The sequence below is a fragment of the Trachurus japonicus genome, chromosome 22 (assembly GCF_045865225.1).
Source record: "Trachurus japonicus isolate A0001 chromosome 22, Traja_1.0".
Classification (NCBI taxonomy): domain Eukaryota; kingdom Metazoa; phylum Chordata; class Actinopteri; order Carangiformes; family Carangidae; genus Trachurus; species Trachurus japonicus.
In genome coordinates, this window is record NC_140928.1 from 21,912,457 (window position 1) to 21,927,723 (window position 15,267).

General features: G+C 40.7%; 1 protein-coding gene across 2 annotated transcripts in view; it reads right to left on the reverse strand.

Moving 5' to 3' along the window:
- Positions 1-312: 312 nt before the first annotated feature.
- The window catches only part of syt14a (synaptotagmin XIVa), a 40,976-nt gene continuing 26,021 nt past the window's right edge, over positions 313-15,267 (reverse strand). Inside the window, exons 5-9 of one of the 2 annotated variants that reach the window (XM_085767747.1) lie at positions 7,266-7,537; positions 6,073-6,522; positions 4,678-4,867; positions 4,094-4,150; positions 313-1,128 (exon numbers count right to left, since the gene is read on the reverse strand). In XM_085767747.1, coding sequence (XP_085623873.1) covers positions 815-1,128; positions 4,094-4,150; positions 4,678-4,867; positions 6,073-6,522; positions 7,266-7,537 — 1,283 coding nt within the window. In that variant the 3' untranslated portion in view covers positions 313-814. The remainder of the gene's footprint in view (positions 1,129-4,093; positions 4,151-4,677; positions 4,868-6,072; positions 6,523-7,265; positions 7,538-15,267) is intronic. The other variant, XM_085767748.1, reaches the window with a different exon arrangement.

Genomic DNA, 15,267 nt, shown 5'->3' on the forward strand with positions numbered 1-15,267 from the left:
TGCAGGAGTAGCTACTAGCTAGTTCCCTCTGATCACATTTGATTGGATAAATGTATATGACCTGCTCTGAGTGCAGAGTAAGTCATTGAAAACATTTCCTGCTTTTCAAGTAGAGCAAAGAGAGGATTTTAGACAGATTATTGTGTCTTTTTTTCTTTTCTTAAAATGAAAAAAAAGAAATTCATGAGAAAGAAAGAAAAAGAAAGAAAGAAAGAAAGAAAGAAAGAAAGAAAGAAAGAAAGAGGGGGGTGGCAGTGGGTTATAATAATAAGAAAAAAAGAAAAGAAAACAATTATTCTAATGGGAGTTCTTCTTTGGTCAACCTTTAAATTCATCACATAACCTGTTCTACAATCGCAGAAAAAAACAAAAACGTTCGCTTTCAGGGCTCAATCCAGAGAAGATAAATGCTAATCCAGACAATAGTTGTTTGAGCTACAGGTGTGGGTAGGCATACAAAATAATGAAACAATGATTTACTCATTAACGTAATGCAGAGCCTGCTTCTTGGAACAGGCTCTAGCTAAACAGACAAAAAAAGAGTGCCATGTGCAGAAGCCTAAGGGACATTACAAGGTAATCCTTGAAATAAATGACATCACATTGCCAGCCACACTACCCATCAATGGCTGTCAATGTGACTTTATACACAGCGCCATAGAAATGCTTACGCTGAACAACTCCGAGTGCTGACACATGGTTGTGTCACATTCCTCTATCCCAGCTGAACTTATCCATTTCTCGCTCATCTGGGACAACGGCTGCTCTGTGCAGTTACCCCTACGCACTTTCTCGACTTCCACTTGTGTTGCTGTTAAGACTCCAGCAAACTGTGCCAGCGGCAAACCTGCTGTCCTTTGGACTCTTTCATCTGAGTCCAGTGGGTGAGCTCGTCCTCTCCAGAGCTGTTGAGGCCGAGTGAAATCCAGCCAATCATCTCCTTACGCTTCATGCTGCGCTTGTTGTAGACGGAGAGGATGAGCGTGACATCCGATAGCTGGAAAAGGGCTACCTGGAAGACAAACGTCTCTTTGTAGGTGGGGTTGGGCTGACCTCGACAGATGGATGTCTTACACTTGGACATCTCGTGGCCCATGGAGTTCAGTAAGGTCAGCTTAACATATGTATCTAGACAGGAGACCGGTGGAGCAGACAGTTAGAAAAGACAATGATGACTACCTCTTATATTTTTAAAAAATGCACAGTTTACAATGCTAAAACATTTATGCCTCATTTGTGCAAAATCCTTATGTATCTCCAGTTCATTCTCTTTGAATAAAAGCATGACATCCTGTTGCAGCTGTGTTTCCTCTGCAGCAGAGTGTGACACATATTCCCCCAAAAAGCATTTGTTCTTGTTATTGCCACTGCATCTCGTGTAGAAGATCCTGACCATATCGTATGTGGTTTTCTCCTGATCAAACACAAAGCGCAGCTGTGACTGCTCCTGATGATAAGAGAGCAAGAACTCAAAGGGTTCAAGGAGCGTTACTTCAGTCTTGTTGCTATGCAACTACTGTACGTCTAACCTGAAATTGGGGATAATGTTCAAGATAAAAATTGACTTGGGAAAAGTTAGTAATACATCTGCTTGTGCTTAAAGGATGAGGAGTCGTTTCTGGAACAAATGATGGAACTAAAATTAATTTTCCTCATCAGGAAAGCCCCCAGGAGCTGCTATTATTTTCTCTGACTTTAACATAATGTCAGTGTCATGGCATGACATGTGCACTGACTTTGAAAAGCCTTGGGCAGCGTCCCAGAACATGCACTGTCCAAAACATGAGTCACATATTTTTGAGGAGATGCATGCCTGCTGCAAACAAATGTTCAGAAAGCTATACAGAGGTATACCTGACTGGTGTGCTATTCAAAATGCCCTGATTAGATTGGGCACTAAAGGAAGATTAGCTTTATATCCTTATGATGTAGCAGAGAGCATCATCTCTGGATATGTTTAGTAGGAGTAGGAGTTAAAAATGTAACATAGAGCAGTTCTGTTACTGATAATTTTGGATCTCTGTGGCATTTCCCAGTTTTTGTTAAACTGCTGGTTCTCTTCTTTGCTATTGTAAATCAGTGCACATTTCCAAAAAAAGATAATTTCCAGTAACTATCATTCATTTAACCCCAAAAAGGAAAAAAAATAAAATAAAAAGAGAAACATTATCACTGTTGCTATTATCAAGTGATTCAGCATTCATGGTTTCCTTATTCACTCCTCATTTCCATGCAGAAATCATGACATAAACTGAAGCCACAAATCCAGCTGAAAGTAAATGAGGCAAGACTGGCAATCACAATGGGTCTTTGAGAGTGTTTCGCCCCTCGTCTACAACCATACTCAGTAATAATGCTGTGTATTATGTTCCTGTCTAAGAGGGAGTATAAGGAATGAATTGCACAGGCTTTCATGCTGTCGAGTGCCAGCTGCCTTCCAACGCCTAGCTCACCGCCCTGAATCACACATTCAGTTGCTCTCTTTGACATAAAAGCACAGTGAAAAAAATAGCCTTGATTTCTTTTTTGACTGCTGCTGAATGGGCTGTGTGGAGCTGTGGATGTCTTAAGTGGTCAGTAGCGGTGATGCATGGCTCTTTGGTATTGTTGCTGAATGAGAGGGGCTGCGACTGATGATTAACTTGACTCGTCGGCTCGGTACTGTTTTGAAATGACAGAAAAGGAGCTTTGAAATTGCTCCGCGTCTTTCACCACGCTCCTTCCACTTTGTGAGACGCACAAAGTCAATCAAGGCCTCCATGAGGATTTTGCACAAAGATTTTTACCAGATGTGACTATTTCCTACACGTAATTTGAAGACTATACAGTACGTGGATATGCTATTCAGGAAAGCACAAACAATGTCAAAATCTGGCTGCGACAAGTCATTAGTTACAGACATTCATAAATACAAGAAACATAGCAATTGATGGGAGAACAGCACTAGTGTGTCTTTCAGATGAACATTTATGCCACTCCATCCCAAAAGTCCTGTTTTTGTTTCATGTGCTCTATGCAGAGCTTAAAAATGTAAAAAAAGAAAAAAAAGAAAATACACCCAAGGCATGCCAAAGTGTACTGTATTAATTAAGCCAGCACAACATTTCCTTCTGCTGGCCATCAGCCACCAAGCAAACTGGATTGAGTTAGCATGAAAAGTGTTATTTCTGAATGCAAGACTTCCAGGCATCACAGGCACAAACACAAGTGAGACATGAGACAGCGGAGGAGGGCTGCATGCATAACAAGAGACACATTCAAAACAGTAGGGAACAAAGGTGACAACAAGCAATAATCTTCATGGGTGAGTGTTGCCGGTTTAAAGAGTCAGCATGAAATAGTAACAGTTAAATTATGTAAAAATGTTATAATTGCTGTTTTGTCCTTAATGTGCAATTTAGATTTTGCTGTAGACTTGACAGGTTCTTGTCAAATATGAAGCATGAGGCGTTAGCACCTCTAGAACAACAATTAACATGTTTTTTTAGTGTTTGTGTTATTTATAGAGAAAATTGGAGTCACATCACCAGTTTTATGGAGGTTATGCAGCGCCAGCGTACTACTTTTTAGCCAGCTGCAGTAATATCCTGGCACTTTGTCACCCTTAGCATAGAGCTAGGTTTTATGCTAAGCTAAGGTAGCTGACCACTAGCTCTCGCTTCTCATTTAGCATAAAGACAGCTAATTCTCTGCAAGTGAAACAGACAACGAGGGAGGGAAACCAAGAAATCCCATTAGCCTCCGTAGCGCAGCTCTGAGCAGCTCGCGGCTCGGCTGCGCCATTCTAAAAATAGCTCGCAACGAACCTACTGCTATGACTATAGGGAATATGGCAATGGGCCAATTTGCCAAAATGTTGAACTATCCCTTTAAGTTAAATAATCAAGGTTTAGAAAAGAAAGGGTGGTATTAAAATCACACTTTCATCACAAAACTAAGTATTACATTTGTAAAAAGTAAACTGTTTTCCATTAAATTTACATTGCAGAGAATGCTGAGCAGCAATTATCTGCACCCATGAAGACAGTACGAAAATGTCCAGGATTCAAACATGGAGAGTATACCTCACTTTTTGGTAGGGACAGAGACTCACCTCTGATAATATAAACCTGTCCACCTATCAAGTGTTTTAGACAACAGAACAGCCCATCTGACAACAAGGGTTGGACAGCAGTAAGAAAAAACAAGTGACCAAGATGTCAAAAAGGCAGTAGGTGGAGAGAATTTCAGGTGCAGACATAACAGAAGATGCAAGGAAAGAGAAACAGGGTCAGAAGGCCAACAACATCGCACAAAGTTCAACAAGAGGCACTTTTTGTTTGAACTTGCTGCTCGGATCCCTGGGAACTAACTGAGGAGGCTGATCAGGAGAGGAGGGAGACCAGGGAGCAAGTCAGAGGAAAACCAAACAGGTAGAACAGCTGGGATAGATTGAACTCTCTCTTATTTGGAGAAGCTATAAGCTGTGCATAGTCAAAGCCCAAGTGTATTTGAACACAAAGGAACACATTGTATATCAGTATAACAGCATTTTACATAATATGATTCAAGATCTGCGTTGTACTGTGGCTGCCTAAACTCAAGTCTCTCTGCACAGACTCAACTTGTCCTTTTCCACTCCAGTGTCTGAGACTATCTTTCCACAACTGCTCAAATAAGATGTTTCAGGGTACTTACTGGGTGGCTTGTTGGCAGCTAGGTTTTTGAAATGGATGCCTTTGATGATCTCAACGGAGAGACGTCCTGTTGTGGCATTGTACACCAGGCCCACAAGGATCTCTGGGGTGGACGTCTGACTCACTGACTGGAAAGATGAGGCGGTTTCACTGCACGTCATATCTGAGAGGCTGACCTGGGATTCACCGCCCTGCAGGTGTTCACAGACATTCAGGAAATCATTCACTGGTATGGGTAACACAAATCATAGAGAGTATAACTCTGGTGCAGTATCATGAATTCATCTTGTGAAATTAATGTTTTTTCTCATAACACTCCTTAGTAATGTCTGGCAATTGATCACTCACTAAGCCTCACCCTCCCTTAGTTAATCTTGCCACAGCTGTCAGTCTACAGCAGTGTTGGAAGATTTCCATTCATCATTTTTTAGTCATTTTTTGAAACAATGGCTGCTTCTATCAAACACTCATTTCAAGCCAAAAACTCATGTGTCAGTTTTATCTCTGTATAGTTTCAGTTGCACAATAACGAGCAAATTATAAATGCTGAGTCCAACCAATTTGTGTACTATGTCACTCACTTTTTCCTCCTGTAATAACTACAGCTACTATGCAACTATGAGTCATAATAACCTGCAATCTGTAATAATTCAGTGAGCTATACATATATTCTGCTATGTGACAACTAGAGGTAATAAGATAGTTACATCCACATACTAATGTTTATAGCTGACATTGAAGCACATAAAAACACTCTATCAGTGTCTTATAATTTTGTTTGTGTTTTTGAAAGACTAGATAAGCTTTCTGCTTCAACATGGAGTCATCCATACCTTAGCAGACCTGTCACACCTTGTTATATTCCCTAAACTGGGATTGAATAATCAAGGGATGAATATAGTGAATTGTCAACTGAAACAGAGAAGGATGGGGGAAAAAATGGTGTAATTGGAAGTCTGGCTTTCTGCATGATTAAAGACCAACGCACTGAAAAAATACAGTTGTGAGAAACAATAAAAGGGAAGTAAGCTAATAGAAGACAAATTCTTTGTAAAATAATGGACCCTTGTGGTTTTAACAAGCTGCTTTTCCTTTCTGTAATGTATATTGCTGTAAAATGAAATACTACTGTAGCAATAGGGAAACAATAAATAGATTGTTGTTTCACTCCCTGGTGTGAAATGGAGGCAACCACAACATTATCTTTTCCTCAGACACATTAAACCAACAAGCAAAACAAAAAGTATCTGGTTCACCAAACATGATCTGAATGTTTTAATAAGCTGCGGAATATAACCTCAAAATGTTATAGAGAGATCAATCAACATCATGGAGCAATTAGTGAGATAATGGGCAAGTGCTTAAAAGCCAACACCTGCTTTTATCCTATACTCACCGGGAGAACACAGCATGGGTCTAATATGACCGGCACAGACATTTTGCCCTGAAGGTTGAGCTTGGTGAGGTAGAACACCTTTTCCCCGAGCACCTTCTCCTTCTTCATCCGCCGCATGCTGTAAAGGCGGAATCGGAGGGCGTAGTTGCTGATCATCTCCGACTCCACGTGGCTGAAGCGAAAGGTCTCGGTGAAGATGGGGCACGGGCCTCTCTGGATTCCCGTCTTGGCCCTTTGCTTCTTGGTGGGCAGCAGCACCAGGTGGACCTGCCAGGAGATGTTGCCGGTGCGTTTGTGGGAGGGAAGGTCCGTCACCGCCATGATGGTCAGCGCCAGCTGCTGCTCCTCCGAGTCGTAGTCAAACACCACATCCAGGGTGCCGAATTTTGCGATGGGATCAGGCTCATAACCTTTAGGGAGCTGTGCTGCTGATCCCCGGGCTGACATATCCTAAAGAAATCGGTGATACGTTAAAGGGATAGTTCAACATTTTGGCAAATTGGCCCATTGCCATAATCCCTATAGTCATAGCAGTAGGTTCATTACCTTTAATTGTCGGTGCAAGCTATTTTTAGAACAGTAGAGCAGAGCCGCGAACTGCTCAGAGCTACGCTATGGAGGCTAATGGGATTTCTTGGTTTCCCTCATCATACTCATCAAATACACAATCCAACAACTCCAAAACGCTCTGGTGGACAAGTTGTGACCTGCACAATCACCACGCTATGAGATAATAATGGAACGTTACCAGACAGAGTTGTAAATACAGAGACTGCTTGATGAAAAACTGCCCCTGAAGGCAATGCGCATCAGCAGGTTTTGCATGAATTTACCTCTAAAACAACTCTGTCTGGTAACGTTCTGTTATTATCTCATAGTGTGGTGAATGTACAGGTCACAACTTGTCCACCAGAGCGTTTTTGAGTTTTTGGATTGTGTATTTGATGAGTTTGATGAGGGAAACCAAGAAATCCCATTAGCCTCCGTAGCGTAGCTCTGAGCAGCTCACGGCTCTGCTCCGCCGTTCTAAAAATAGCTTGCACCAACAATTAAAGGTAATGAACCTACTGCTATAACTATAGTGATTATGGCAATGGGCCAATTTGCCAAAATGTTGAACTATCCCTTTGAATGTTTATGTCACACCAAGGAATATTTTAGTTATGTATGGATATAAAGTCACTAGTATTTACCTCTGGGCTGAGGACGGCGGTGCTGTCACTGGGGACATCCTCCTCATAGCCCTTGTTGAGGTAACTCTCAGTCTCGGGGCCGTCACTGCCCTCACTAGGACATTTACTGAAGGACAGGTGAGGACTGCCGCTGGTGTGGGATAAATCACACTTGGCATCTCCCAGGTCGGACAGCGTGCAGGACATTCGTGGAGAGCCATTCTCGTCCTGATAGGGCGGTGGCTGCAGCTCATCCAGTGGTGGCGTTCGTCTCATCCGCTGGATGCAGTTGACTGGTTCGGAGGAAATCAAATGAGACTTAAAGGACTACAACAATATACCGTACATACAAATATATACTGTATCATGGTATGTGAGTTCTTATTTCAACCACCTGAAGAAAGCCAACTGTGGTTCTTGCTCTTTGTACAGTAGCCAAAGCAGGTCTGACAATGACAGCATTGATTGAAGTTACACAATGCTTTTCTTCCAACTTGTCAAGATTTAGGTTTCAGCAAATGACCTTCTTGAGGAGTAGGATGTTTACAAAACCCTAAAAAGTAAATAAGACACTGATCTGTGCACATTAAAACATATGATCTATGAGTGAAAAAATTTTAATTGAAAATTTTAGAAAAATGAAGAAAACCAATGGAAATGATATATTTTAAGCTTTGATTTTAAAGTATCAACTGTGGAAAATAAAAATAAAAAATATCTGTGTAGAATTTGATTGAAAAGCCACTTTCCCCACCTTTCAAACTACACTGTATACTGTTGTGCATTGATTTTATTTTGAGAGAAGATTGGGTTTCACTCTCAAGCATTCTAATTTATGTTCAGTAACAGTGCAAGATGAAAGTACGGGGATGTTGTAATTATTATACAGAATTAACAGTAGATTACAACAGTGCAAAGGCTGAACACTCATCGCTGAAGGCTTACAGTCAATAATGCATGTGTAATTCTGCCGGGACTCATGTGATGTTTTACTGTATGTCTATTTACAGTACAGATGCTCTAAGTCAGAATGAATGTGTCAGTATATTGGGTTATTTTCAGGTATAACATGCATTGTAATGTTCATGTAATTCTTAGGCGCTGAGTTGCACAGAATCATTTCCACCACAGATTTTATTTTCACTGACAAACAGAACATCCTCTGCCCCTCCTCATGAGCATAATTGGCTCTGTGAGACAACCTACATACATCACATAAAGATCTGAACTGAATACTTCTTAATCTGCCACAGATCTCATGCCTCTAACCTTTCTAAACGATTCAGTTGCCCGCGAGGCAAAGAAAAAGGCTATACTGAGCGTCGCCGTGGCACCTAAACAGAACGTTGAATAGTGTTGCCAGCTGCATTCGCAAATCTGCCTCCCTTGTCCAATTTGGATTCACAAAAATTGAGCAGCCGATGCTAATACTCCCGTAGGGACACTGGGAGAGAGTGCTTTATACTTAGTCTTATGCAAAAAAAAGGAAAGAAAACAAAAGATAAAGAAGAAAATAACTTGGGGGAAAAAAACCCTCTTCTTATGCTGTCTCCTAACTTTTAGAAAAAGCCAACGCTATGGTGACGTAATCCACCGCGACTCATTGTTCAAGCTTTCTCCCAAGTTCTTGAAACTTTCGCTCTTAATAATGTCAGCGAGACACCACCTCAAAGTGGCACATATCAGTGGCAGGATGGAGGCAAAGGAGTCTTAACTAAGTGTCATGGAGGGCTTGATAAAAGGAGCAAATCCATTTTGAGCAGCTTTTTTCCTGCTGAGCCGGGGGCGGTTGATTTGATGGAAGTTGCTGTGTAAAAGCACTACTCTTTTCTCCAGCCCGCTAATTGGGATGGTTACTATTCCCCCCCTCTCGTCTAACCCGCCCTTCCTTCACAGAGTTTCATCCCCTCTGCACTGGCAGTTGCCTTGTTTTGCCCTCTTGTACCTCTGCAAATGGGGAAACAGTTGAGCTTTGTGAATCTTGACAGTGAAACTCAGGTATAAATATCGGGAGAGACAAATGAGAGAGGGAATACTTTATTGTTGTGCCCACGGTTGTAAGGAGGGAAAACACAGGTGACCTCTTGTAATGTAAGTAAGATGTAAAAGGTGAAATCAACTGAGTACACACATTTTACTGAGAACCTCCACTTTTTTGTACTTGTGTGTACTTGCTTATACAGTAAATACATACTTTGAGAAGGGTTTTAAATGTCCATTTCATTAAAACTCAGTCTCAGCTCTATGGCCTCCTTTTTAATCAGCCTTAAACTCTTCAAAGAATGAGTTTAACTTCCTGGGAAATGCTTTTCCTTTAAGATGAGAAAGTTTATGTTATTGTCATACTTGTTAATATAGATAGGTAATTAGCCTAGCTTAGCATAAAGACTGCTAGCATAGCATCCATGCTCCAACCAAACACAAATATACCCATTTCAGATGTATCATGATGTATTGTTTTGTTGTCGTTATCCTGCCTCTTGTGCTTTTATCTCCATTGTTTTTATGTTTAAAATCAATCTGGAAATTAGCCACTTGGCTACAATCCCACATATTTACACGACAGTTTTCATACTGTTACCATTTAAAAAATTAAATAAAAATCTGAATCTGAATAGCATGGGTTGCCAAAATAAATCCCTACACTAACACTATTTCAGAGTAGGTCTTTGGCTATTTAATGCACAGAAAAACAGTTAGCCCATGCCATTCTATGAAAGCTTTATTTATTAAGCTTATTTCTACACTTTTATATGTCTTTACTGTAATATACTGTTTTGCCACCACAATGGTAAATGATTGGCATTGTATTACTGTACTGCAGCAGATGAAGACATTGGTTGCACTATTAGCTTGAGCTCACCAACACCATCATTTGCATGTGAAAAAGGAACATGGGGAACATGTGTTGAGTGAGTGACTTGTTGAACCTAAACTAGTGACACTAAATCTGTCTCTGACCATTGAGTGTAGTGAGGATCTTGTCACATTGTTAATGTTATAAGAAACGGCCCACTACTGTTTCCTCTGAGCGCTTGTGTGACAGAAACACTTTGGCTAATCAAACAGTGCCAATCTCATGGCTCTAAGAAAATACTTTTTAATTGTAGCTTTTCAGTATTTTGAAATTTAATTCAATATCAGTAACCACTCTAGGAAACATATTTCAGTCTAAAAATTTAAAACAGCCTGAACAGCCAAAACATCTGCCCACTAGCACTTCAACTCAGTAACATGTTGTATCCAGATTAAATCACTGATTCAGAAAATATAGTCTCATGTGACAAAGGTATGATTTAATGGACAAGTGGTCTTGATTTAGGCCTGATTTAGCAACGTTAGGTATTTGTTGAACAAAAAATAAAATATGAAAATGTGGTAGAGCGGGTCGTCCAATGATCAGCGGTTCGAATCCCGCTCTGTCCCGGTTGCTGCCGTAGTGTCCTTGGGCAAGACACCATACCCGCCTTGCTCCTGATGGGTCGTGGTTCACGCTTTGCATGGCAGCTTCCGCCATCAGTGTGTGAATGTGTGTGTGAATGGGTGAATGTGATGTATGTACTGTAAAGCGCTTTGGGTATCGTTCAGATGGAAAAGCGCTATATAAAATACAGACCATTTACCATTTACCATTCTTTCAGCCATCTTCAGGTACAAGGGGACTGGAAGTTATACAATTCTAACCAATTTTCAGGTTTTGGGGCAGCATGGTAACTATCTTCAACCAATCTGGCCCAAATTCCACCCGCTTAGTTTAGAGTAATCAATTTGAGGCAAAAATCTGACCGAATTCATAAAGTTTATGTAACACATTCAGGTTACTTTCAAGTGCCACTGACAGTTCACAGCGTAATAGCTCTGGGTGACATTTTGTGTCTCTGTACTTTTCTCATCCGCCGGTCATGACAGTGTGCTAACCTCAGAGAGAAGGAGCTGGTCCAGACAAACCTCTGATCATTTCTTTGCTGCATCCTATTTTAGGAGGCTTCCTATTTTGAGAGCGGAGCCACGGGGGCACCCATCCTCTCTGATTCTGCAGCCTCGGCACAATCCTCCACATGTATAATACATATGTCCTGAGGATGAAGCTCTTCATACTCAGACAAACAAAGCAGCAGGGGGAGCTGAGAAAAAAAATATTACAGGCGCCTCTGAACTTTTACGACAGCTTGTTTGAGATTAATGAAATGAATTCTACCCAGAGTCAATAAAAAACTGCCTTCAACTATATAATGGAAACATCCCCTGTCCACATTTTCCATATTTTCTGTTTGCAGAAAGAGTGACCTTATGTCAGCGCGGGCATGAGGCTGCTGCTTCATCTTTGCTAATCCACGATGGCTTGCTGAGATCCATGATGACTTGGTGGGAGAGAAAACCACAGCCATTAAAGCCTTACCACAGGGAGGAAAATAATGAACCTCTGTACTTTCAACCAGAGTGCCACCATGGATGGACAGAGTTTTCACTTCACTTGGCGAAGATTAGATTAGTGTGTTGTGGATTAAAAAACAACCTGACTGTATTAATCTGATGAAAGAAAATAAATAAATAAAAGCAGGAAGTTTACAGAAACTGCAAATATAACAGAGTTTCCTTGTTTGGATGTGTTTCCTTTGTGCCCTAGATAACCTGCTTCAAACCTTGAATTTTCACTATAATCCTTCAAACCTTTGAGGGTATCTGAATCACACTAACATAGTTAAAATGTTGTCATATAAATAAACCAAGTAAATTTCAAATTATTGCTGCCAGGCACAATGACTCAAATCTGCCTCTCTCTCTCTCTCCCTCTCAAGGACTCTCACTGCTGAAAACGAGTCAGCTATGACTTTGTCCAAAAACAAAAGAAAGTCTTGAATACAGTGTGAACTCCTTTGAAATGCTTTCAGTGAAAAACCTTTGCTGTCTAGCTAAAGGTCAGTTAAGATTTGTATGAAGGCTGCGCAACTGAACAGAACAGAACAGTAAATTACCTCTTTGATTATTTAACAGTGCTAGCATTTAGTTTTTAATGGAATATCAACCCTGACAAACACATTGTTCCTTTTGAAGTGCCACAAGGTGGAGAAAGGTCAACAGCAGGAAAAGATTCATAGTGACCTAGCTACCATAAAGCAGAGGCAAGACTTTTATTTAAAGTTTAATGTGATGATGAATCAATCACGACAATAACGCTAAAACTTGTCTTTAAAGGGCCATGAGACAAAAACCATGTCACTGCCGTTTAAAATTAATTTGAAAAGTCATTCATTTTGGCTTAACAGCCACATGAGGCACCTTTTAGGATTGTTTTTGAAAGAGACAGCTTTCTACAGTATATCACCACTGAGCCACAAGACATAGATGGACTGATAAACTGAGCAAAATACAATGAATAATTGGCAGTCAACAGGCACGGAGATAAATGAGCAATAATCTGATTTTGTTCTGACAAATTGTCCCTGTTGGTGGACAGCAACGAATCAGTAATCTAGATTGCTTGTTCTCATCACTGTCAGAGAGCCACTTGACTGTCAGACAAGAATCATTGATTAGCTCTTATCCTTAAAGCCTCAAAATGAAGAATCAGTGCGGCTCAGGGACAGTGATTAAACGAGGCTCTTGTGTTTTTGTTTTGTCTCATGTCCTTTAAGAGAAAATCTGGTAGTATTCAAATGGAATCATTCAGGAATTTCCGTGCATGTGCATGTATACGAATTTGACCTAGTGATATTTAAATATCTAATAATCTATGTAAATAAAACTGAACCGCTTGATATCCCCAGTTCAGATTTAAGGCAGTCCCATGCATCTGAACTTCGACTGAGGATGACAGAGACCATCTAGTGGTTATGAGGAGATGCACAACTTTTGCACCACTTGCATAACAACAACCTTGTGCAGTGTGTTGGCTTCTTTACTAATGGAGTCAGAAGCATGTCATGCACTATTTATCCCTCAGCTATGAGTTCAAACATTGCTTTAAATAGATGGAGCCAGACACTCAGCCTTGGAACCCACTGTCTTATATAACACAAAGCTGGTTCAGACGTGATTCACCAGTCGAGGACCCTGACAAAGATTAGATTGTTTTTGTCTTTGAAACAGTGAGAGATATAAACATGGCTGATTCCTTGTCTTACGATGTCAAAGACGGCGCGCCATGTTTGTGGCTTTGTGTGCGTTCAAACAAATCTACACTGTTAGCATCTGCCACCTCCACCTCAGCCACCACTGATTGGATGTTACATTATACAAATAATCTATCACTCGCTCTTGCAAGGAGTTGTTACAAACCACCTCATCTATATTCCCCTTTTTCATTGCTTTTATATTTCCTGGAACAATTTTTATTGACTTATTTATTCTGTTCTATGTTGCATTGATCTTAACATTTACTCTTTTATATCATATACCATGTATTATATATACCATAAAATAATATTACCATCCTTTGAAAGAATAATCTTGATCATACATTTTCTTTATCCTGGTAACTACTGAGTTTTTGTCTTGTTGTTTTTATACTTGAGTGTGTTTACATGGATTTTTAAAAAAAAACAGTGATCTGATGGATGTGCCAGGTGGATTTCATTACATCTGGACATCAGTGAAGCTGGTTGTTAAACTAAGCCAAATTACTGTAACTGGCTGCTGGCAGCAGGCACTGGTACTGAACTGAACTCTCTATCCAACTCTCAGTAAGAAAGTTAATCTGTGTCTTCCCTGAAATGTTGAACTATTTCTATATACTACAGCAAACTGACTCAAACAACTTATCTTTTGAGTCTCTCAGTGATCTGAATGTAAATAACAAATAACCAAGGTATCATGCATCATTAAAGCAGAAGTAAGCGGAATATTTGTGTTATGTAATATAAGTCTTGAATAGTTATATCTTCCGACAGCAATCACTTATATAGATGTTTGGTCTGAAACACGGGTCTGTCAGTCACTCTGCTCTGCTGTAAGCCGAGGAGAAAACTTTCCTTGTATCCTACAACCTTTATCCAATGAGGAGAGAGAACGGCATAAAGGGGCGGTCCTCTCTGTGTGTGCAGCCAAGGGATGCGCGTGAATGTGGTGACGTAGGGACGAGGGCGGGGACTGCTAACTCCATCTGCTGACAAGAAGTTAGCCAAAACCACCGGATCGCTTACTTCTGCTTTAAGCTGGCCATCTCTCCCTGCCTCCCTTGCCTACCAGAAGCTTCCTTCTTCAGCTGTTGTTAACATTTCCATGTTTCTCACATTCTCTGTTATAAACTGTTTTCTTGTCTGTAACAACATCTATTGCACGTCTGCCTGTCCTGGGTGAGGGATCCCTCCTCTGTTGCTCACCCTGAGGTTTCTTTAAACTTTTCCCTGTTGAAAGGGTTTTCTTGGGAGTTTTTCCTCAGTCCATGTGAGGGTCTCAGGGCAGAGGATGTTGTTATGATGCCATGTAAAGGCCTTTGAGACCTGTTTGTAAAAACGGGCTATACAAATAAAATTGCCTTGCCATGTGAAATCAAATATGTTACTGATATGACTGATTTAAATTTAGGCTTTAGTTGAAGTGTGTGTGGTACTTTTATAGGTTACATAAATCACAAACACACACTTTCAGTATGAAATATTCCAACAGATGAATAAGAGAACAAAATGACTAATCCAAATAGGTCACTGCCCGTGTTCTCCTGCGGTCTACGGAAATAAGAAAAGAGAGAGGGAAGAGCTTCATCCACCTCAGTAAATACCTTGTGATGACGAATCTGGCAGATGGGAAACAGAGATGCGTTAAATAAGGGAGAGAAAAAAATAAATAAATAAAAGAAAGAAAGAAAAAAGAAAAAAGTGTGAGGCTGCGGCTGTGCAGATTATGCAGACAGTTGACTGTTTCACAACCCTCCCACGGAGAGTGTGCTGAACGGGAGCTTCGCTTTGATCACCTCTCTGGATTAACTGACAGTGCGCGTCAGTGTGTGCAGTTTCGTGCGGGGCGCGGGTTGTGTTTGTTGGCTCGGCGGAAGCGCAGGAGAAGTCTGTGCGAGCGACTGGAG